The sequence below is a fragment of the Heteronotia binoei genome, chromosome 5, assembly GCF_032191835.1.
Source record: "Heteronotia binoei isolate CCM8104 ecotype False Entrance Well chromosome 5, APGP_CSIRO_Hbin_v1, whole genome shotgun sequence".
Lineage (NCBI taxonomy): Eukaryota > Metazoa > Chordata > Lepidosauria > Squamata > Gekkonidae > Heteronotia > Heteronotia binoei.
In genome coordinates this window covers 105,159,685-105,183,446 of record NC_083227.1, presented here as the reverse complement: position 1 = coordinate 105,183,446, position 23,762 = coordinate 105,159,685, and the positions used below count along the sequence as shown (strand labels likewise).

General features: G+C 42.3%; 1 protein-coding gene across 1 annotated transcript in view; it reads left to right on the top strand.

Annotated features, from left to right (window-relative positions):
- Nucleotides 1-5,044: 5,044 nt before the first annotated feature.
- The window catches only part of ACY1 (aminoacylase 1), a 28,989-nt gene continuing 10,271 nt past the window's right edge, over nucleotides 5,045-23,762 (top strand). The window contains exons 1-7 of the mRNA XM_060240003.1: nucleotides 5,045-5,232; nucleotides 7,062-7,209; nucleotides 14,656-14,720; nucleotides 18,616-18,720; nucleotides 20,472-20,566; nucleotides 21,405-21,481; nucleotides 23,173-23,262. Of these exons, the coding sequence (XP_060095986.1) occupies nucleotides 7,092-7,209; nucleotides 14,656-14,720; nucleotides 18,616-18,720; nucleotides 20,472-20,566; nucleotides 21,405-21,481; nucleotides 23,173-23,262 (550 nt within the window). The 5' untranslated portion in view covers nucleotides 5,045-5,232; nucleotides 7,062-7,091. The remainder of the gene's footprint in view (nucleotides 5,233-7,061; nucleotides 7,210-14,655; nucleotides 14,721-18,615; nucleotides 18,721-20,471; nucleotides 20,567-21,404; nucleotides 21,482-23,172; nucleotides 23,263-23,762) is intronic.

Here is a 23,762-nt window from a genome sequence, read left to right as displayed (position 1 = left end):
ACATCCTTCTCAAACCCCACCCTCCTCAAATGTTCAGGAATTTTCCAACCTGGAGTTGGCAAACCTATATCTGCCCCGCTGACTTCAGCTTTCCATCTCAACCCTCTGTCCCCACATCCTCTACCTAGGAAAACTACAGTCTTTCTCCACGGTGTTAACCAAAGCAGCTTACTCTCTTCCTTTTTATCTGCACCACAACCCTGTAAAGTATGTTAGGCTGAAAGTATGTGACTGATCCAAAATCACCCAGTCAGCTTCCACAGCAAGTTGGGGATCTGAACATGGGTCTCACAGATCCTACTCTTAACTACTGCACCACACTGGTTGTTATAGGGTGACTGCTCTTGTACACTAACAAAAGACAATATCATACTGAATATGGGCTGAATATATCTTTTTAATAAAACTACTTAGTTGTGAAATGTATATCATTCACACAAAGAATTGACAATAACAACCACAAAGTTACATGACTTAGAGATGCCAGCTCTAAGTTCATTCTTGTATTGTGATACAGCATTTTCAACAGAGTTTATTCTTTATGGATTAATGTGTCTTTTAAATAAAACTACTTATACATTTCACAACTGTCACTCACAGCATTTTCAACAGAGTTCATTCTACAAGTTACTAGCTGTAGACTCATTTCGTGTTGCCACTTCATCAGAAGTCTTAATATCTTCCTCTTGTTGGGCTGTGATATGGAGCAAGCCAGTTTCTTTTTATAAGCAAGTACAAATCCTTCTGTTTCATTGCTGGCTACACTCCATAAGTATAAGCACTGAGCAGGGCTTTTTTTGGTAGAAAAAGCCCAGCAGGAACTTATTTGCATATTGGGCCATATACCCTGACACCAAGCCAGCCGGAACTGCATTCCTGCTCAAAAAAAGCCCTGGCACTGAGACTTCATGAAATTGTTGCCATTCACTTTTATATCGGGACCAAGTCAATCATTTTTCTTTACAAGATTCCAAACCTTTTGTTCAATAGCTGCCATAATGCTCTTCAAAATTACAAGTCCTCATGAAGGAAAATATAATTTATATAAGGAGAATGCCATTCTTTTTAAAGCAGGAACAAAACCTTTTCTTCTAATGGCAAAAAACCTCTTGTACAGTAGCAGGCAGCCAGGCCTAGCTAAGTCATGCACATCAGGTGGTACCAAGTCACCCAGAGGTGCTGCCATGCCTAGGGTTGCCAATCTCAAGGTGGGAGCTGAAGAACCCCTAGAATTACAACTGAACGCTAGATAACAGAGATCTATCTCCCTGGAGAAAATGGCTGTTTTGGAGGGTGGACTCGCATTATATTTGAGGCCTCTCCCTTCCACAAACCATGCCCTCCACAGCCTTCACCACAAAATATCTAAAAATTTCCCAACCTGGAGCTAGCAACCCTAAAGCCTGGCCTCAAGGAGCCTTCCTTCAGAGGCCAAAATAGGCCTGGAAAGAGCCCTGCCCCCTTCCCCTGCCTTTTATTGACAACCAAACCATTAAAAACTGGTTGGCTAGCAACAGCCATTGTTTTTAAAGCTACAGGTGCTCCTTTTTAAAGCTGCCCATTTAATTTCCCATTTTTCTGCATACCTAGGGCCCTTTTCAGTTTTGTAGAAAGATCTGTCTTGCCTATTTACACCTCCAGTCACTAGAATTAAGTGTCCAAAGATATCCCGACTTCACTTCTAGAATATAAGTTTTAGGAGAGAGAGTTTAAGTGTCATATGGAATCACATCTCCAAATGTTACTGATATGCAGTAAAGTTTTGTTGCAGTTTGTGTAATAGAAAAGTAAGCCGTTTCTCCCTACTAGGGATATGCATGGGGTGGGGGGTGGGGAGGGGATGCAGCAATTAAAAAAAATACTGTTGCGGAATTGTCCATGATAATGAGAAGAAGATGAAGTGAACTGATGTAGTGGTTAAAGGGTGAGATGTGATCAAGAGCTCCCAGTTCAAATCTTCACCCAATCAATAATGAATTCACTTTGGGGATCTTACTGGTGATGTAATGATAAGGTAACATTGTCTCCAAAGACATGCAGGGTACTGATCCAGTCCTAATCCATAACCATAAGCAGAGTTTCTATGGCAATTGACAGAGCTCTGTGGCAAGCTTGAAGCATGGGATCTTGCTAGCAACCAAACACTTGAAGGCACTAAGAATAACGTTAGCAAGTAGGAAACTTGGTACCCAGCTGCCATTCCTAAGAAGGCCTGAACATTAAAAAATTAAGTAGTTTAAAACAAAACTCCTGAGATTTAAACAGCAGCTCAGTCATGCCTTTTAGTTATCCCATCATCAGTTATTAGTTGCTTTAGTTTCTGAGCAAATGGGGGAAATGCAGGTATGATCAAATGTACTTTACTTGAGATATGGCAATAGTGGTTGATCCTGACTCCTACTCCATGGAGAAGCCTAATTAGGAAGACTTGGGTGAATGGAGCCTTAACCACAGTCTAAATGTAGAATCTCAGAAATTGATGCCTGCCAGGCAGATTGTGCTGCCTGCTAAGTAACAAGGCTAATTCTTCCAAGAGACTTGAAGTATGCAGTGAAAGGACTCAAAGCATTTAAATAGTGATCTTCCTAAGTGCTTAAAACAGATCACATAGATTGGGACTATCCATGTTTTATTTACTTATGTTATTTACTTTCCACCTTTCTCATTGAGATTCAAGGCAGATTGTACAATACAAGTCAACTACAATCAGCAGAATGGGGCATCTACTAAGCGGTGCAATAGGATTTGGTTTGCCAAAATCTGAAAACAAGCACAGATCTGAATACAGCAATGAAACAGCACAAACATTTAAATATATGTTATATGAGGCTATTATACACTGCTGAAATAATATTTTTCAACAGTTAGCTGGGAACACAGTTGAAATTGTGATCCTACATAGGCATTTAAAATAATCCTATATTTCCCATAAAAATGCATACCTACAGATTAGATGCACATATTAAATTAGTCATAAGTAAATATTATTTATATCCCACCATTCTGGTAGGCTCTGAAGAAATAACAACAAACACAAGATGAAGTGTAAACATCACAGAAAATAAAAATGCATACCTACAAATTCAACTTTGGGAACATCAACAGTAAAATGACCAGCATCAGCTTCACCAATGATACAATGATTCTAACTATTGACAATGTATCAGTTCAACCCAATCTTATCAACAAAAAGGTTTCCGGAATAACCAGGTTTTACAAGCCCTTTCAGAAACAAAGAAGGGATTTTACATGGTAATGGAGCAGCTACCAAAAAGACCCTGTTTATGACCAAGACCAGCTAGCCTACCTGTGATGAAGAAATGGTTAAAAGAGATTGGTGTGTGGACCTCAGAGTATGCATGTGAGTTGTGGTTCTTTGGGTAAGTGGGCCCCCCATCATGAATGGCTTTAAAAATAATAACTAATATCTTCTCACATACCAGGTCCCTGAGGGCATGGTAAAACAGCACAGAAAATACTGAAATGATAGAGCCGACTGCCACCGTGTCATCTGGATTTTGTTAAAACTCAGTAATTAAGTAATGACAATTCTGTACTAAATGGCTATTTGTGGAAGCAACCAATACTATGGTAGCAACCAATAATATGGTAGCAGGTAAAGCAGCACTTTCAGCTTCAGCCCATTATCTGCTACAATGTGGGGATAATAATGCTGCAATAATAAAGTGTGAGTGTAGAGACAGGAAAAAGAGGTTGACCTTGAGGAGGAACATCTGAAAGCCTGAGGGCCTATGTATGAGAAGGAGCTCTGTTACAGGCCTGGATTTCCAGAGCTGGTTGACTTATTATTTCTGATTAATAGTACTTCTCTTGTTCTTACAAACCACTGCTTGACATCTCTCAAGACATAATCTGCCTGGCTGAACTGCTAAAGCAGGCCACAAATCCTCATTACATACCTTTCAGATTGCTGCAAGGATTACAAGAAGTTAATTCTCCTTTGAACAGGTGAACAGTGCCGCACAAAGTATTATTGTTGTTTCTGTCACCATTTTGCAGATGGGGGCTGAAACTCATAAGAGGAATGTTGGCCAAACCCCACTTATCTCTCTGTTTTATAGTACACATTCTTAATGGGCAGCTTGCTAAGAATGAAAGTGTTCACTGTAGAAGAGTCCTCGGTCTGGCTTGTAGCCTGGTGGCAGCCGGACTTCATTTGCCTGAGCAGTGAGGGAATGAAGAACAGGTGTGAGCTAGGGTTGCCAATCCACAGTTGGAGGCAAGGGATCCCCTGGTTTGGAGGCCCTCCCCCTGCTCCAGGGTTATCCAGGGCCAGCCCTAGACTGTTTGGCACCTAGGCAAGGCTAACTTCTGGTGTCGCCCCCACACTGATAATGTCAGCGAGTCACATGGGGTGCCCAATTTGGTGCCGCCAGAAGGCCAGCACCCTAGGTGATCACCTAGTTTGCCTAGTGGCAGGGCTGGCCCTGGGGTTATCAGAAATCAGTGTGTGTGGGGGGGGATGTTGAATGTCCATTAGGCATTCCATTATATCCTATGGAGACTGATCCCCATAGCGTATAATGGAGAATTGATCTGTGGGTATCGGGTTCGGGGGGAGGCTTTTTTTTTAAGTAGAGGCATCAGATTTTTAGCATAGCATCTGGTACATGTCCTCCTCCTCCCTGTTTCAAAAAGATTAGAGTGGAGGTCTAATGCTACGAACCCCAAAAGAAGGTGCTCCCATCCTCCATTATTTCCAGTGGAGCAAAGACATTTAAAAGAAGTGTGGTCCCTTTAAATGTGATGTCCAGAAGTCCCTTCAGAATTCTATTGTGTTTGTCACAACCTTGCTCCTGGTTCCATCCCCAAAGTCCCCAGTTATTTCCTGATTCAACCTGGCAACTCTAGGCGTCGGGGGGGGGGGGGGGTAACTCTAGGTTCTTGTTTTTAAGGCCAGCCCTGGAGCATGAAGGTGAACGAGGATGCCCGCTTCCCTGCCCCCGCTGAGTTACCCTAACCCACTTCCTTTCTACTTCCCTCCTCTCTGCAAGACTTGCAAGCGGCCCCCGCCACGTGCAGCGCGAGAAGGCCCCTAGCTGGCTTGGGACGGGGCAGGGCTGCAAGCTGCTTGTGGGATTGGCCCTGCCTGAGGCCGGCGGGCGGGCTGGGGGCAGGACTGTCCCCGAGCCCAGCCCGCCCCGCCGAGAGTGCGGCGGACTCGGGAAGGAGGGCTGGAGCAAGGCACTAGCGGCTTCCGCGAGCGGAGAGGTGAGTGAAGGGCTAGCAGCACCTGGCACTGACTTCGGCCCCCTTGCCTGCGGGGAGGAGGAGGAAAAGGCCAGATTGCCGGCGGTCTTGAGGCGCCTGCGGAACAGCTTGTTTACTTAGTAGCTGGGCCGGGACAGGGAAGGGAGGAAAAGCAGGCAGGCTGCGGTAAAGAAGGGAGGAAAACACTCTGCCAAGGGAGGAGGGGGATTGCCCTGAAGTGGCCCTGCGCAGGAGACTTCTCCAGTGAGAGTCACAGCCGGGGAACGCGGGCTCCAGCCCACTCTCCCCGCTGACACACCCAGTCTTATACTTGGATCTTCCTCTTTCATTCCCCCCTCCCGCTTGGCTTTCTGAGCTACCCATTTCCATACCATCTTCTCCCTTTCCCAAAAACTGCCTCCACCCCCCCACCCCCGCTTTCCTGAATTTTGTTTACCACCGTATTTCCCCAGCACATCTCCCTGTATTTATATGTCTACCTCTAGGTCGCCACGGCAAACATCCTTAATCTGTCTCCTAGTCTTATGCATCTCTATTTCTAAATCCACAGTCTCCTTTTTCAAAAGTTTCTTCCTCAGTCCCTGGCTCTTTATAACCTTTGATATCTCCCTTCCTGCAACTTTATAGAAGTTAGCCTAGAATGACTAGTTTATTCACCCACAATAGTGGGGGCAGTTTTTATAAACCATCTTTGTCTGGTTGCATGCTCCTAACTGGAGAGTTGATAGAGCTTTCTTCCCTTTAATGCATCTTTTCTGTAAGATTACACTTATTTCCTTCAGTTCCACTCCTACTATATATCTTCCTTCCACTCCAGTCACTGCAGTGATTTTCTGAAAGGAACAGAATTGATTTCTCTGTGTCTTTTTTCAGAGGAGCACGCACTGACTTTGAAGTTCCCCCAAGTGTGTGTTGAACCAACCTGCTAGGCAGTGGCTTAGGCTTCCAACATGCATAAAAGGTCTATGTTTTTTACAGCCACCCAATGTGCAGAAATTCAACAGGTGCAACATTCTTCGCCACTTATAAAACAGGGCTCAATGTACCCAGAATGTGACTGTTAAAGGCATAGATCCTGTGTCAAGAAAACCAGCTTGTAAAGTCAGTTTCACAGGATTTTTTTGTTTCTAACATTCATCTACCTTTTGCCTAGCTGCTCTTTGAAGGTCTCCATAGAGTTTCAAGTGAACACATCATCAGTTGTTCAAGCAATTACATTAGCTTCATGTTTCTATAACACGTTGCCTTCAGGCTAAGCATTATAGCTCTGTATCTGAAGAATTGAGCAGTGAGTCACAAAAGCTATATCCTGCCATGAATTTTGCTAGTCTTTAAGGTGCTTCTGGACTCCTCTATTCTACTGCTACAGACAGATTAACAATGCTACCCACCTCAATTTAGCTTGGTGTCAGAAATCCTACCCAGGTATAGCAGCTGTGGAAGTTATGGAATGCTTGTGACTGTAATAAGGAGTTAAGAATGGAAAGAATGACCTGGTCAAGACTATTTTGAACACTGTGATTTCCCTGCAGTGGCTGAACTTAACTTTGTAGTGAATGCTATGGAGGGATGTTGTTTGAATTATAATGATTTTGAAGCAAAGTCTTTCCAGGGTAAGTTTGACATTCCAGATCAATTGTTTGCACCACCTGGTGAAGGATGGTAATTTCCTATTGTTTTGATCTCTGTGAAGTGAAAGAAGGCACAGCAGGAATTCATACATGTTACTACATGGAGCAACCTATTCCACTCTAAACATTTTAGGAAGAACCAGAGGTATTTCACCTCTACTTCTCATTCCGTCTCTGTCTTTTCCTCATTATACACAGAACTTTAATACCGCAAATCAGAAGGCCAGCATGCTGCCAGAGAAAGACTGTAAAAAACTGGGGGAGAAGGATCCCAAGGAAGACCCATCGGTCACTCTTTTCCGGGAGTATCTGAGAATCAAGACAGTCCAGCCAGAGCCTGATTATGGTATGGAGGCTGTTTTCTTTCTTTCTTCATTTCAGTACTGAGAACTGTTTGATGGGTGTCACTGCAAAGGCTTTGCGGGAAGCCAATAAGAGCACTGACTGCTTTTGCAGTCAGAGGTGCTGTTCTTCCCTTATTTGCTAGAACAAACAAAATAAACTGATTTCACTGAATTACTTGTCCTGGACTTGATGTATTCTCTTAATGTGTTGTATACGGAGAGGCTCACTTCAATTTAAAGAGGACAGGGGGATCCAGTTGGTTCTTACAGAACTCAGTTCTCAGAAAAACCCAGCACATAGAAAATTCAGATTTTGTGAAGAAGACTGGGTCTTCTCTTAGATGTATAGTTTGCTTCACAGATTTTTTTGTTGTTGCAAGAAGGAATACAATGGTTAAGCCTCCCCCCATGCTATGAGAAATGGTACAGCCCAGATAAAATTTTAGGACCAGATTCTCCAGTGCAAGATGTTCAGAATCCCTCACTATGGTAGATACCAGAATAACTGGTAGGAAACACTTTCAGTATCTGGAAACATGCATGTTAACTGTTAAAGATGAAAGTGCACCAGAAGTTACTTAATTACAGAGCTATACATTATCTAGTAGGTAATCATGATCTCCTTCCTAGAACATTACACTTTTTTGTGGCTATGCAGGCTTGGGTAGGGCTGGTTCCACAAGATATTTTGTTGCCCTGAGCACAGTATACCCATTGCTTCTTCCAGCACTGCTGGTGGAGTTCATGTGGCATCCCTTTGAAGTTGGCTTAGACCCAGGTGGCACCAATTTAGATCCAGAAGCCTGTCACCTCCTGTGCCACTTTTGCTTAGGAGTTGCCCACAATCTGTGACTCCAGGCAGTTTCTAAGATAGCTGCACTAGAGAATGAGCCCAGGCCTGGGTTGACAAAGTTAGGTAGGTATGTACAGGTTTTCTCAGTAATATTTTGGAGCAGTTAGGAATGATAGAGCAAAACAGAAATTTCAGCCTAGGCTATGTGATTCTTTTACATAGCAGGGAAGAGAATAGGTTATGCTCTGGGAGGTCCCTAAATAAAATGTCACTTCTGTTATAGACTAATTCTGTGGCCTTAGCTATGCCTCACCACTCTTTGCCTCACAATATGGGGATAGTAGTTGGCTGCATTACAGGATTGATCTGAGGATAATAGCAAGATGTGTGGAAGTGCTATATAAATGCTAAGCATCAGTGGCATTGTGGTATTTGACAGTAAAAGTCATAATGTGAACCTTACCTTTCTGATCTCTGCAGATTTTCTGTAAGGAAAGCTTTTACTCAGTTGAGGATACAGCAGATACTGTCATCTGTTCTAGATGGGCATTTTCATGAAATTTCTGCAGAATCCAATTTAATTTTGGATTTTAATTTATATCTTTTAATGTTTTGCTTTTAATGTTTTGCCTTAGGCACATTCCTGGAGAGGCATAAAATCTGTACTTTACGCTGCTTGAAGATAAGCAGCATTTTGTGTTTCATTGCCTTGTCTGAGAGTAGCCAAGGCGAAAGTTTCTTGATCTATTATTGGAGAATGCAATGTATCAGTTGCGACAAAAATTTGAATATCTATTTGGTAATGAGAAGTGAGCGGTGACTCATGAAAGCTCATAGCCTACCACAAATTTTGTTAGTCTTCAAGGTGCTACTAGACTCTTGCTCTTTTCTACTGCAAGGATAATATCATGAAAGTAGTAAAATGTTGCCTTGTTTGCTCAGTTCTTGTGCAGTAACTGTAAATTAGATGGTTCATACTTGTCTATATAGATAGACAAGTAGATAGATAAACATAATTGTTATCTTGTTCTGTGTGTATATTTTTGGGTGCTATAGCATAAATAAGTTGACTTGCTTACAACAGGGTAATAATTGAGGTCAGAATAGTGACATAAATGTCACGGATCATAATTATGTATGGAGTTAAGTGCACTAAAGCCAATTATAATCACTGGCCTTAAGCATTCTCAACCTTTTTGGTGAACTGTGGTCTAAGGCTAACATCCAGAGAGCTGCTTTAAGAGTACACAAAGGGTTGAGTGTTTGACATGGGAATTTTGATTCCTCTACCCCTTTGAGCAGCCCCATGGCACAAGTGGTAAAGCTGTAGTACTGCAGTCCAAACTTTTTGCTCACAACCTGAGTTCAATCCCAGTGGAAGCTGGATTCAGGTAGCTGGCTCCAGGTTAACTCAGCCTTCCATCCTTCCGAGGTCGGTAAAATGAGTACCCAGCTTGCTGGAGGGAAAGTGTAGATAGCTGGGGAAGGCAATGGCAAACCACCCTGTAAAAAAGTCTGCTGTGAAAACGTTGTGATGCAACATCACCTCAGAGTCGGAAATGACTGGTGCTTGCACAGGGGACTACCTTTACCTTTTTTACCCCTTTGAACAGCAAACTACCTTATTATTTATTTATTTATTATTATTATTTTCAATTTATAGCCTGCCCATTCCCAAATGGGCTCTAGGCGGGTAACAACAATCGATAATACAAGATTAAAATCAAATACATATAATAAAACAATATATAATCTAAAAGCAGTATAACAATCTAAAAACAAACTCCAGTTCTGCTGTTGGTAATATCAGTTGCCTCCATTCCTTCCATACATCCCTCAGCTGGTGTAAGATAAATGGGTCAGCAAAGTTGTATCATCAGGGTCCCTGCAGCAGGAGGCCAAAATGTCCACCGCCTCAGTTGAATGCCTAGTGGAACAGCTCTGTCTTACAGGCCCTGTGGAATTACAACAGTCCCTGCAGGGCCCTAATCTCCAATGGGAGCTTATTCCACCAGGTAGGGGCCAGGACAGAGAATGCCCTGGCCCGGGTTGAGGCTATGTGGACTTCTTTTGGGCCAGGGATTACCAGCAGATGTTGATCCATGGAGCATAAGGGGGGGCGGGGAAGGTATATGGGAAGAGGAGGTCTCGCAGGTATTCTGGTCCCAGGCCATTCAGGGCTTTGAAGGTCAGAACAAAAACCTTGAACTGGATCTGGTACTCAATTAGTTACCAGTGCAGCTGGCAGAGCACTGGTTGCATGAGTGCTCGTATAGGCGTGCTGCAGCATTCCGCACCAGTTGGAGTTTTTGGATCAGATTCATGGGCAAGCCCGTGTAGAGCAAATTATAGTAGTCTAGTCTGGAAGTGGATCACTGTGGCTAGATCCTGGACAGATAGGCAGGGAGCCAGCTATGTTGCCTAAAAGTTTTGAAACTACTCTGAATTTCAAAAGTCATTTGCTATCAGTGTGGGAAGCTGCTACTCATGAAATGGATATCTAAACCCCACTAGACTCCTGGAGCCAGTTTTGTCACCTAAATACTTACATACCACGTGATAGTTTTAATTTTGCAGCAAATGAGTCTTCTTTAAGTGAAGGATAGAAATATGATTCTCAGTAGGCAAAAGAGTCAGAGAAACCTATTAGAGTCCCAGCAGACACTGGAGAACTATGCTTCACATGAGGGGCTGAGACCTTGAACTGAGTGAATTTACTAAGCTACCTTGTATTGTCAGATGATTGGCTCATCTAGTTCAGTACTGGCTACACTAATTGTTAATGGCTCTTTAGGGACTCAGACAGAGCCTTCTCATCACTTGCTGCTCTGCAAGCCTTTAACTTGAGCTGCCAGGGATTGTATCTAGGAGTTTTTGCAAGCAAAGCATGAGTTCTACCACTGGTTACTAGAAATGAGTGATTGCTTTAATAATAGAACAAAGTTTGATTCTAGTGTCTGAAGAAGCGAGCAGTGACTCATGAAAGCCCATACCTTACTACAGATTTTGTTAGTCTATAAGATGCTACTGGAGTCTTATTTTATTTCAGTGGCACCTTTAAGACCAACAGTTTAATTCTGGGTATAAACTTCTGTGTGCATGCACACTTCTTCACATATTCTTCAGATATCTGAAGAAGTGTGCATGAACACAAAAGCTTATACTCAGATTTAAACTTGTTGATCTTAAAGGTGCTGCTGGAATCAAACTTTGTTCTGTTCCTTCAGACCAACATGGCTACCCACCTGGTTCTGTAACAGGTTATGCATACACAGGGCTTGCAACTTTTAGCTAAGCTGGGAATCTTAACTCAGATCTCTCATTACCGTATATCTGACCCCGTTCTACTAAACTAGTCACATGCTTCAAAATAAACAGGAAGAAGGGTGAGGCAGCTCTTCTGGATTTGACATGATTCGTTCTGTTCCTTGAAGGTTCTTGCAACATTCTCCTACCCACATACAATGCTCTGCTGCTCTTAACCTCCCTTGCCTCTCTTCATGATATCTTGTTAATTGCCAGAGTTGGTGAATAACATATAGATTGTCGGGGCTGGAGGACATAATTTAGGAACTGATCCCCTGCCCTGTGCGCACATACAAGTGCCTGCATAGTCCAGCTCTGGCTTTTAAAAATTTCTAGCATTGGAAATCTGTCCATGATCCTCTGTGGCTGCCTCATCCAGGCCTTTTGTTATCTGACAGGAAAAAGTTTGTTCCATGTGCGGTCAGGTCAGGCCACCATTTTGTGCATCAAGCTGTCAAAAGTGAGAAGTAGAAATTGTTGGTTGTTTAGAAAATGCTTGACTGAGTGACTAGGTGCTGAGTGAAGTCCCATTCCAGGTCTTACTGCAAACAGGTAATGGTCCTCTGTTATCTTGAAGTATTATTGAGTCACAAAGTCTAAAGTCTTGTTTTCATGGCAACATGAAAATCTGTATTCTTTGGGCACCCACATGAGTTAAAATGGAACAAGAACACAATTTTTTTTTTGTTTATACTATTGGTTGGCTTCCATCCACTTTGGTCAGGCAGATGCTGAGTTGCAGTCATGTGGACTTTCATTTGCAATAGCCTCAGCAGTTAAGTTGGCAAGTTTGATTCTTGTTAATCACCTTTTGCAACATGTGTTCCAGTTCTCAGTTTGAAGTCGGACTGTTGAAGCCAGTGGGAGTGCTCTGAAAGAGATATGAAGATTGCTGCCCCAGTTAGTTTTGAATAACATGAGATTATCTTTCTGCAACAGAGGCAAAATTCAATTGAGAGGATGCATTTTGACTGGAAAGACATTATGTGTGGGTATGCTCACATTTCTGTCTGGTGCCTGGTGACCATGGCTTCATGTGCTTGATAAGGCTTCATGTCTACCTGCCACTTTGTGAAGAATTCACTGCATCAGCATGAATGGGAATATACCTGAAAACTGACTCTTCCCAGTGCATCCTGAAAACTGAATCATGACCTGTGCATGATAGGTGGTGCAGACACTAGGCTTACCATGGGCTGGGAGCAATCTTATTCTTTTTACAGTACCACTGAGTGTTCTGATGATTGTGTGAGTGCTAAGAGATGAGTTGGCAATGGGAAGTTGCTGAATTGTTTTGAATCAAACTAACTGGCTCAATAGATCGATGTGACTTGATTTTTATACTATATCTGCCCTGCATTTAACTCATCAGGGCTTATATTTTATTTCTAGTTTGAGCAAAGCAACAATAGTTCTGTAATACTGTAGATTTTTTCCCACTTGTGGTGCTAAAAGCTTCTTTAATATGGAATGGGTCACTTCTTCAGCACAAAATGTTTCACTCATAGTGAGGTAGTGGCTCAATGGAAGAGCCTCTGCTTTGCATGCAGAAGGTCCCAGATTCAGTCCCTCAGCATCTCCAGTTACAAGTACCCAGGTAGGAGGCAATGTGCAAAATTTCTACCTGAGACCCTAGAGAGCTTCTGTAAGTCTGAGTAGATATTACTTGATGGACCAAGGGTCTGATTTAGAATAAGGCAGCTTCATGTGTGTGGATGTTAATGTGAGATAGAAAATGTGAGTCATATTTAATGTATGCTTTAATTAATTTTGCTTTTTTCATTCTGCATCTGGAAGCAGGAAATGTAAAAGCCACGTTAAGTAACTTTTTGTGGGAAAAAGTCCTTGTGGAGCAAGGCTTGATCTCTGGAGGGGGCGTAATGAGGCATTGAGTTTTTTACCAGACTGTCAGTGCTGCATAATTCTAACATCTCTGAGTTGGGCAAAGATGAGACTATATGAATTGTTCTCTGTGTCCAAGAAGACAAGGGGTGTAAGAGGGCTGTGCCAGGAAATTTCAGCAGGAAAGAAAAGGTTTTATTCTTGTTTGTACTTTCCCCCCTGTTTTGCTGAAGGAGCCCTACTGGGAGAAAAGTCCTGCAGAGGGGACTGTTAGAGTGTTTTTCCATTCGCTTGGCCAAGAACATTACTGAGAGAGACCCCAGTGTAAAAGAAAAAAAAATATTTTTCTTTTCTCTTTCCCCCCCCCCCCCCTCAACTTGTACCATATTTTGAAATAGAAGGGGCCTACCAAAATAGTCTTAGAACAGAATCTTGTTTAGGTTCTTTGTGGAAATTACTTTCACAGAATCTTCCACCTTCTCAAGGAAAATGGAGTAACCCTGCTCCAGGCATTTTCCAAATCCTTGGAATATACACCTGTGTGGGTGTATTACATTTGTTGAATAAGGGAGAAAAAGATAGGAGTTTGCAATGTTTCAGGAGGAGTTATAGGACTAGACCTGAGAACTTTTAAGTGATGAATGACAAATATGTTGAACATGATGCTTGCAGGCATTTCCATGCTTTGTCTTTATCAATCTGTTTTACAAGCAATAGTAGAGGGCTGAAGGAAAGGGAAAAGTATTTTCCTGTACTTCATATGGAGCTTCTTCTCATTGCATCCCTCTTCCACAATGTCTGTAGCCTTCTACAGAAAAATGAGGGATTGACCGTCCCCTCCCCTCAAGGTCTCTGCAGTTCATGGAGAAGAGGTAATTTCTGTTAATGACCTTGTGAGTATAACTGTGGAGCCTTAATTGTAATTAAATGCTGAGATGATGTTTGAAATTCTGTGAACTATGTCTTGTAGTTGGGGGTCCAAACCCTCCTGTTTCATTTGTGGGAGGGTGCAGGTTGTTGTGTATCACAGCTGTACACCATCTTGGGCAATAAAGAACAAGTATGTTTCAGTGATTGGAACTGTGGATGGGCTTGGGAGGCCCTGTGTGGCTGAACATTGCTTAATGGCTTTAGGCAAATAGCTGTTCTGCTTGAGAAAGACAAACATGATAATACCTGTAAAGCATTTTTTCAAAAAATGCTAAAAGGAAAATGCATAAATAGATAAGCATAGTATGTTTGGCAATACAACATTGGAGTAAAGCGAGCAAGAAAGATGTGGAAGCAAGACACAACCAGCAAGAGACGTTTTTGGAACTGGTCTACAAGAACTTCACTTCCAGTTGCCATTCACCTTGGGGCCATTGTTTTACTCCTTAATGTTGCACAATGCATAGAAGGGCTTGGTATTGATGTGATGAATCTGAAAAGTTTTTAAAATTTACCCCCCAAAAAAGTGTTGCACGGGCACGTGTCATTTTTATAATGGTTACCTTCCTCCTTCCAGACTCAGCAGTGAAATTCCTGGAGAGAATAGCTTCTGAACTTGACTTGCAGTGTCAGAAAGTGGAGGTAAGCCATGGGAAAACTCATACCTTGTGTCTGTAGGGCTGCCTGCGGATCTGGGAAAAATGACCTGTCCCTTTAATTTTTATTTGTTTATTTACATTATTTATGTTATTTAGATAGTACTGACCTTGATGGAATGATGGTCTGATCGGTATAAGGCAGCTTCATGTGTCCGAGTGAGAGAGTTAAATGGGCACAGAGTTTTATGTCCACCATTGTACACTTAAGCTGAGTATCACAGCATTTTTCTCCTTTTACCTTCATTCCATTGCTTGCTGTGTAGCCCTTCATGAGGCATGCTTTTCCAGTTACTTGGGTTATATTAGTTCCATTCTGTCATCTGGATAAAGACTGGGAATAAGATGGCATGGGGTGTGCATAGGCAAACAGTCCTCCATGCTCTTCCCAGCCAAGAATGAGCTCTAAACCATTATTATGGATTTTAAAAATTGGAATCACAAGCCAACATAATTCCCTGATGGCTACAAAAATGTGTTAGTGTCTCCAGGAGAAACTATTCACCATTTTTGGACTGCTGCACAGGTTGACCAGTCACCAAATGAATTGGCAGTGGCCATGTGCCTTTATTATTTGTTCATCGTGTCAACTCCTACTTTCCATTGTTGTTGAAAGCATCCTTCGACTTACATAAAGTAATACCACCTGTGGAATAACCACAGTGGTAATAAGGCTTGTTGTGCATAAAGTGCATATTGCTGTAGGCATTTGCTTGTGTCCACTGTCTTGTCAGCATGTTTTGGATGTGTTAAAAATTTTCCTAGGCTTCACAGCCAATATTATCCTTGCTCAAAACTGTTGTGGAGTATGGCTTTCTGTATAGTTCTGAAAGGAATTAAAGTAGAAGTATTGTGGGAATAAAGTTGAATATTTTCAGAGGGTAGCTATGTTGGTCTGCAGTAGAACAGCTGGATTTGAATCCAGTAGCATCTTAGAGACCAGCAAGTGAAAGCTTTCAAGATTCAAAACTCCCCTCTTCAGATTGGAGTTGGAACAGAGATCTCTGAGTGCTTGCATCCCAGTCAGAAGATAAGAGGAGTATCCCAAAGAAGGAACTTAGGATGCAGAGGTACAGTGTGCGTTGTAATCAGCTTGATTTAGAGCAGAGGGGAAATCCTTGAGGGCAGAAAATTAGCATCTTTAATGAGATAAGAATCCTATGCCCCTATTCTGTCCTGGAAGGGGGGTGTCTGAATTTGTGAATGAAATCAAGTTCAGAAATCTCACACTGGAATCTCCCCTTGCAGCATCTCTGTTCGAGGACTGCCAGCCTTTAATGATAGCTTCTAAACACTCTTCAAGGATAGCACCAAATAGAGCACATTTCAGTAGTCAAGTCTAGTGTAACTAAGGTATGAATCACTGTGCCTAGATCAGGCTGAGCCAGAAACAGATGCAGCTCATGCACCAGCCAAAGCTGCACAAAATCATTCCTAACCACAGTAGCCACTTGATTTTGTCTGGCAGCACTCCCAGGCTGTGAACTTGGCTTTTCAAGGGGAGTGTAACCCTATCCAAGACAGGAGAGTCCTTGGTCTGTCTTTCTGCTAACCTAGGTAATCTCAGTCTTGTCGATATTAAGTTTACCCTCCTCCAGCCCATTACTCACTCCAGACAGCAGTTCAGAACATTCTTGGAATTCAGAGGAAAAGAAAGATAGAGCTGGGTATCATTTGTATATTGTGACATTGCAGCCCAAACTACCTGACGACCTCTCCCAGTGGCTTCATATAGATATTAAATAGTATGGGGGGATAAGAATGGGGTGTGTGTGTTAAGACTTTTCCATTAACCTTTCACTTCATGATATGCCTGTTCTGTACAAAGGATAGCACGCACTCAAAGCAGTTCTGCATCATTGTTTCACAGGTGCACAGAATAAAGGGCCTATTAGCTGCAAGCATCATAAAAGTAACCCAAGCATGTGTAACCTCAAGGTTCCATTTTATCTCTTTAACAGAAAAACAAGTAAACTTATTAGCATACTAGAGGAGCAGAGTGGACAATTAGAAGATAATGTGGGGGGGGGGGCGTTCCTTGTTCTGCTGCATGTTGTGTGAGATCAGCAGCTCATCTTTATTAGTGTTGTGTCTTTGGTATGCTCTTTTCCCCAAGGTCTTGTGCAATCTAGAGCATCTTTCACATATAGGCACAGCAGCGTAAGAGGAGCTAGCATGGTGCAATCTCCTGGAGTTGCACATAATAATGCCTCTTCGAGACTGAGGCTGATTGTATGGGTTTTTTCCCACCCATCAACATTTGGCCAGAAAGAAGGGTGCCAAGGACATGGGGAAAACGGATGCTGATGAGGTACATCCTTGCAGTTGTCAGTCACTTACAGCCCACTGTTGTACAGGATTGTTCAGGGAAGAGACTTCCACACTACTGTGGTTACATGTGAGGGAGTCCTTGTTTTTCAAATCATGGGTGTTATTTGCAAAGAACCATATGATACATTCATCTTTGGAGATGATTGTAAAAATAAGCCTGATGCATTACGCCATCAGAGACTAGTAGTTATTCCATGTGGTAGAAACTTCAATGGTTTCAGTTCTTGTCTGCTCTTTAGGAGCCCTTGAATCAAGGCCTTGATCTTTGTAATCTGATGGGGGGGGGGCTGTAGTTTGATATCTGGTAGGATCTGATCAAGATATGCTGTGTGAAAATTTTTAATAATGGTGGCATTTCAGTTGATTGTTTGCAGCAAATCTTTCTCGGTCTTTAATTCCTTGCAGAGCTGATATTCCATTAATCCCTCATTACAGGTTCTCAGTCTATTCCTGAATAGATCTAGACTGACCTTTCTGACTTTATGTGTCCTATTTAGACAGATAATTTTTACAAAAGAACATTGTACAAAACAAAAAGTCAAAGGGAAAAAACAAGCTTAAACTGTAAAGAATAAAAATGATTCTGGTTTTCTTCTGTATACATAATGCTTAGTTTTCATCTCCCAAATTGGCCTACCCCAGGTAGGTAAAATATCCTTTGAAAATTGTATCTTTTTATTTTTGAAATACTCAGTCATTAGTGAAGTTAAATCACCTCAAGAACTGAGGCTGGCCTCTAGTCTAGCACTGGTTGTTCAAACCAGAGCCTTTTTAAAAGACTGTCCAAACTGTTAACAATCTCCCTGAACCTGTTGATTGTTCCTAGAGGTTATGTAGCTCCTCGAGGCCCCTGAGGAATCTCTCTGGCTGGAAAGTACTGCTTTTTATTATGTCCTCAAAAACCAAACTGCAAGTGTCAACCTGGGCTGGAGGAAGCTCCTTGGAACTTCTTGACTTGCCTCTTGGAAGGGTTCTGTATATTTGGGTTCTGAGGGTCATACTGATTATGCCTGTTATACTGTATCCCAGCCATAGCTACTTTCCATGGAATGAATTGACTTCTTTCAGCCTTGCAAATAAGTGGACAGAAAATACTAGTCCATAAAGATCCCCCCCCTCTAGCTGCCTGCCTAGGTGTTCCTAAACTAATTATGTGTGGCACATTGAGCCAACTCTCTTCTAAATGAACCTGTTCATTTCAGGTGATATTACTTCCCACAGAGAGCAAGCAAGTATCTGTTGTCTTCCAGCTTCTCATTCAATTTAGCAGAATAAGCCTCTTGTTCTTCTAAGAAGGAGAAAAGAATACTAACCCCCACTCAAGCCTTCAGTTTGCCACAAAATCCAAGCTATAAAAAACAGAACACCAAACTGGGTCTCCATATAGTAATACAACAGTCCTCTTGCTACCCTTTTTGCCAGTATATGGAACCCCCTACTTATAGAGAGAGATTTCATGGTACACTGTATAGGAACTTAGAGAACTTTCTATCTATATAGCTTCAAAAAAAGAAAGAGCAGTCTCCTTCTGACCTATGTTCCTGTTGCAGGTTTGCCCTGGCCGTGTGATCACCATTCTGACCTGGAAAGGCACAAACCCACAACTCCGTTCCATCTTGCTGAATTCTCATACAGATGTTGTGCCTGTGTTTGAGGTTAGTGAAGGAGGGGCAAGTTGGGAATTGAAAGCTTTCTAGTCTTCCCACTCCTTGGTGATTTGGCTTTTGGAAATGGATGTTGTTGGTCTGAATGTGTTATCGAGAATTCCCAGTGACAGTCAGGATATTTTGCTCCAGAAGATAAATCCTCCCTCTTCTCACCTGTGTTTTGAACATACACTAGATGTAGGTTACTGTGCTTACATAGGTGTAATGCATTCTTACCCACCTCTACTACCCTATCAACCCCAGTGGCCGTCCTAGATGGCTAGTATAACAAAGTCCACTCTAAATGAAATCAGGTGAACAGTAGGGTGCATAGCTTTGACATAATTAATCCTGTCACTTCATTCAAAGGTACTTTGATATGTTCCTGGGTTTGACCATTTCTGCAGTAGTGAAATTCCCCATGCTGACGTTTTTAAAACTGTGCATTATGTGAAGGAGAAAACGTTGGGTTTGCACAGGGTGAGGAAAATCTACTGTGGAAAATTTCATATAACACATAGTTTTAAAAATGTCAATGTGGGGAATTTCACTACTGCAGAAATGGTCTGCTAGTGTAAACAGAGATCCAGTTTGGGGGTGGGGGGAAATCTGCAATACCTTTGGGTGGTACTATAGTAGGTTATGGAATAGCTTCTCTAAAACAGTTATATCAGGCTACCGATAACTCTTTTCCCACAAAACAATTAGCTAAATAGCATATTTTTAAAAAGTCTTATCCATCATAGCCAACCACCAGGAACTATATGGATTAAATTAAATGGGCATTTCTTTGGTGTCTTTTCAGACTGTGCCAGGTTGGCCTGAGCAGATAACAAATCTGCTTCACTATGTAGTCAACTTTTGGTCTGGTCTCAGACTGTACCACCTGCAGATCTCCTTCCATTGAGTAGCAGTGGGAAACCCATTTTGAGGTCATTGTCTCTGTTGCATAAGTCATTTGGCTTTAAAGCAGCATTGAACGGCCTGAGTTAACACTTGAGGCTCTTTCCAGATAGGACTTGATAGCTGATCCACAGCAGCTCTTCACTCAAAGAACTGATACTTGTGAAGTTAGAAATGTGAAAAATTCTGTTGATTTTTGCACTTGAATCATGAAGGGCTCATTGTTTAAATGAATCTTCGAGAGAGAATCAATTCTTCTGTATTATACTTTTCTGCTTCTGAGAAAAACCCTTTTTGAGTTTGCTTTGGTTTGTGTTTAGGTTGAGACGTGATCAGTGCACCTCATGCTTCTCTAATTTAGCCTCCTAGTGGCTGATTCTCCAAGGCAAGGGGGGATGAGCTCCCTAATGACTTCTGTACAAGCTTTTCTTACTCAAGGAAGATACATCTATCAAAGGCTATGAGCCCCAGTAATGAAATGGAATTTATGGGGAGGCAGTAGTCCTCTGAATACCAGTGCATGGAAGCAACAACAGAGAGCGGCTGAGGCCTTTATGCCCTGCTTGTGGGTCTTCCTGTGGTATCTGGCTGGGCAGTGTGTGAAATAGGAGGCTGGAGTAGATGGACCATGTGTCTAATTCAGAATGGCTACTCTTACGTTCTTACACAGTTTTCAGCTGTCTCCACCTCACTTTGTTAAAGGGCAGATTGCCACTGCATTCACTCCAGAAGTAGCTCCAGAGATACCCTTCTCCTCACAGCTTTCCCTAGGATGCCATTCTTGTGTAGCCTGGTATCCTGCAGCATCCTCATCCATCTTCTAAGGGTACTCTGTGCTGCCTTCCTTTTTCCTGCAGGAATACTGGCACTATGATCCCTTTGCAGCTTTCAAGGACTGTAATGGAAACATCTATGCACGTGGAGCTCAGGATATGAAATGTGTCTCCATTCAGTAAGTCTAGCCACCTGCTCAATCACATCTGTATTGCGTAGTGAAATTTTCCTGTGCTAATTAAAAGGGTTTCTGCACCAGTTCTGTATTGGAGAGAGATGGGAAAGGAGACGATCTTTCCACCTTACCATATGGAGTACTCACTTTAGTTACATCCACATGAATCTGTAAAAGAGATGGAAGTCAGTGACCAAGGTAATCTGGAGAACCAGTGTGGTATAATGGTTAAGAGTGTCAGGCCAGTATCTGGAAGACCCAGGTTCAAATCTTCACGTGCCATGAAAACTCACTGGGTGACCTTAGGCCAATCACATGCTCTCAGCCAAACCTACCTCACAGGGTTATTGTGAGGATAAAATGGAGGAGAGGAGAATGTCGTCAGCCACTTTTGGTCTTCACTGGGGAGAAAGGTCAGGTATCAATGAATGAATTAAATAAATAACTTTAGGACTTGCATCAAGTAATTACTGGTTTGATACCCTCAATAAAAACTGGAGGGCTGCCCAGATACAATTGCAAGCTGAATGGTGTATTGTTGTTATATGCCTGTGAGTGGATAAGAGATGTTTTCTGTATAAAGTGAATAGGAGCAGGTTGCTTCCATTTTGAATTGCAAGGTATGAGGGAATTCTGATGCAAGTTTTTGCTAACTATGGTGATCCTTATGCTCCTCTCTCTCCCTGTCTCTCTCACACACACACCCCAGCATGGCTTTTCTTTAAATCAGATGTTTCAACTCTTTCATCATTCCTTTCTCTGATTCTGATTGAGTACAGGTCAAGTATCCCTGTACCTCAGAAGTTTTGGCAACCACTAAATAAAACCTCTGTGTTGTTAGGTATATAGAGGCCATCCGAAGGCTGAAAGCTGAAGGAAGACATTTCCCAAGAACAATTCATATGAGTTTTGTCCCAGGTAAGTTAAGTAATGGGACATAAAGATGCAGCCAGTTGTTTTCTAGCATCTGCCCCAAATGGTAGAACCTGAAAGTGGCTGAGCTTGAGATGGGGTGACCCGGAGTGCAATCCTAAACAGAATTACACCCTTTTGCCTGTTGGTTGTTAGGGACTTTGGATCAGGGGATGCTTTCACCAGGGGCAGATATCCAATAATCCAAGAAGCAGTTGTCTAAGGAAATACATAGAAGCAGGGGTCATTTTGTAGAAAAAGAGGTGCTGGAGCTCATTACACAGCTCATTTGTATCTGTCACATACCCCTCACATCACCAGAAGGTGTACTAAATTCTGTCAGCTCAGCATCTACCTTAAAATGCTTTCTGAATATAATTGTCACCATAAAACCTTACTCCCATCATACTTTTTAAAACTTTCTCCTATGTAGCCACTGTGGCATGATGAGGATTTCCATCTGTTTGCTTTATATGTTTTGGTTATTTTCCCATTTTTTGTGGGGGAAAATATTGGTAAGTTTCTCAAATCTTAAGAGTTCAGCAAAATTCTCACAGGGGGTTTGAACAGTGGAGGCCAGAAGCAAGTATTGCGGGGGAGGGGGGGGGGAGAAAGAAAGAGCACAAGAAAATTTAGATGTTCCGGAGCTCTGCTCCTGTAAGCTCCTGCCCAAAATGAGGCCTGCATAGAAGCTAGCAAAGTATTTGTATCTGTTCATTGTGTATCTGCCACAGTCTGATATCTCTGTATTGGTTTGGGTGACATCTATTTTCCACCCCTCAGCCCACCCACCCCCACCTCTGTCTCCAAAGTGTAACCATTAGACAGCCCAGAAAGAATAAAGTAACTGAACATGTCAAGAATTACAAAGTTACAGTTCATATGTAGATAAAATGATGGTGGTTTAAAAGCCTCCTTTCCTTCCCATACTGTTTGGTCTCATCTGCTCTGTTCTCTTATCCCTCTTTGCTCAAGTGCTCAAAGAACCATTCCTATTCTGTCTCTAGATTTTTTAAAAGTAACAAATGTATATGCTGGATTTAGCATCATGTATCTGTATTACACTTTGGGAAAAAGGTCGAGTCTCAGCTTAAAATGCAGCAGTAGCAGCTGATGTTTATTCACTCCAAACCCTGCCAAATGCACTCAGACCATGTATCTTCTCCTTCTCCTCTTAATAACTCCTCCCACAAAGAAAACCCAGTTTCCAAATAAATGAGGCAGCTTGGTCGTTGATGACCAAGAGATGCAGCAGAAGAGAAGGCTGAATGGGCTCAGAATTTTAGTAACTACTGGTGTTGGCAGTTTCTTCTCTGGAGCTCTTCGCCCCTTCCCCCACACACACGTAGTATTTAGGAGTGTACAGTCAGATATTGCTGACCCAGTACAATGTTCAATATTTCCTGGATTAGATCAGCAATAACAGCTTTCCTGATATTTCTGGGGTGGGGAAAGCATTGCAAAGTTACCTTTTTGCATGGAAAAGTCAGGATGGGCAGTATTGACAGAATTTTTGAATAGCTGTCAGAAAGAGGGTCATGAAAACAACTGTTCTTTCAGGGGTTGTGCCATTCTGTTGTCAGTGACTGAAAGCTTTTAAGATTCTTTGAGTTGCAGTGGGGTCAGGACTATCATGTGGCTGGTATGGAGAGCAAAATGGTGTTTTTTCTTATCTGTTCTCTCTCCTTTCTATGCAGATGAAGAGATTGGGGGCCATAAAGGGATGGAAATGTTTGTGAAAGGACCTGAGTTCATGACTCTTAATGTTGGCTTTGCCTTGGATGAAGGTGAGAGCTGATTGGTGTGGTACCGGGAAAGTGATTCTTAGCCTGGTTTAATTTATATATAGAGCAGGGGTGGCCAAACTGTGGCTCCGGAGCCACATGTGGCTCTTTCACACATATTGTGTGGCTCTTGAAGACCCCACTGTCCTGTCAGCCAGCTTGGGGAAAGCATTTCTCTTTTTAAATCATTTCTCCAAGCCAAGCCATTTAAAGTTAAAGTTGCTTTCTTTCCACTTCTCCCTCCCTCATCTATTTGCCTTCCTTCCTTCCTTTCTTCTCTCAAACATCTGATGTTCATGTCTTGGGGTTCTCAAACATCTGAAGTTTATTATATGTGGCTCGTATATTATATGTGGCACCCCTGATATAGAGCATTCATTGCCTGACTTTCTATTACTGTTTATTCCATTTATACCTTTTCTTTCTTTCATCATACGATTCAAGGCAGCATGGTAAGGTTTCCAGGTGGTCTCCCTTCCTGGCAGTGCCCCAGACTCAGCCTT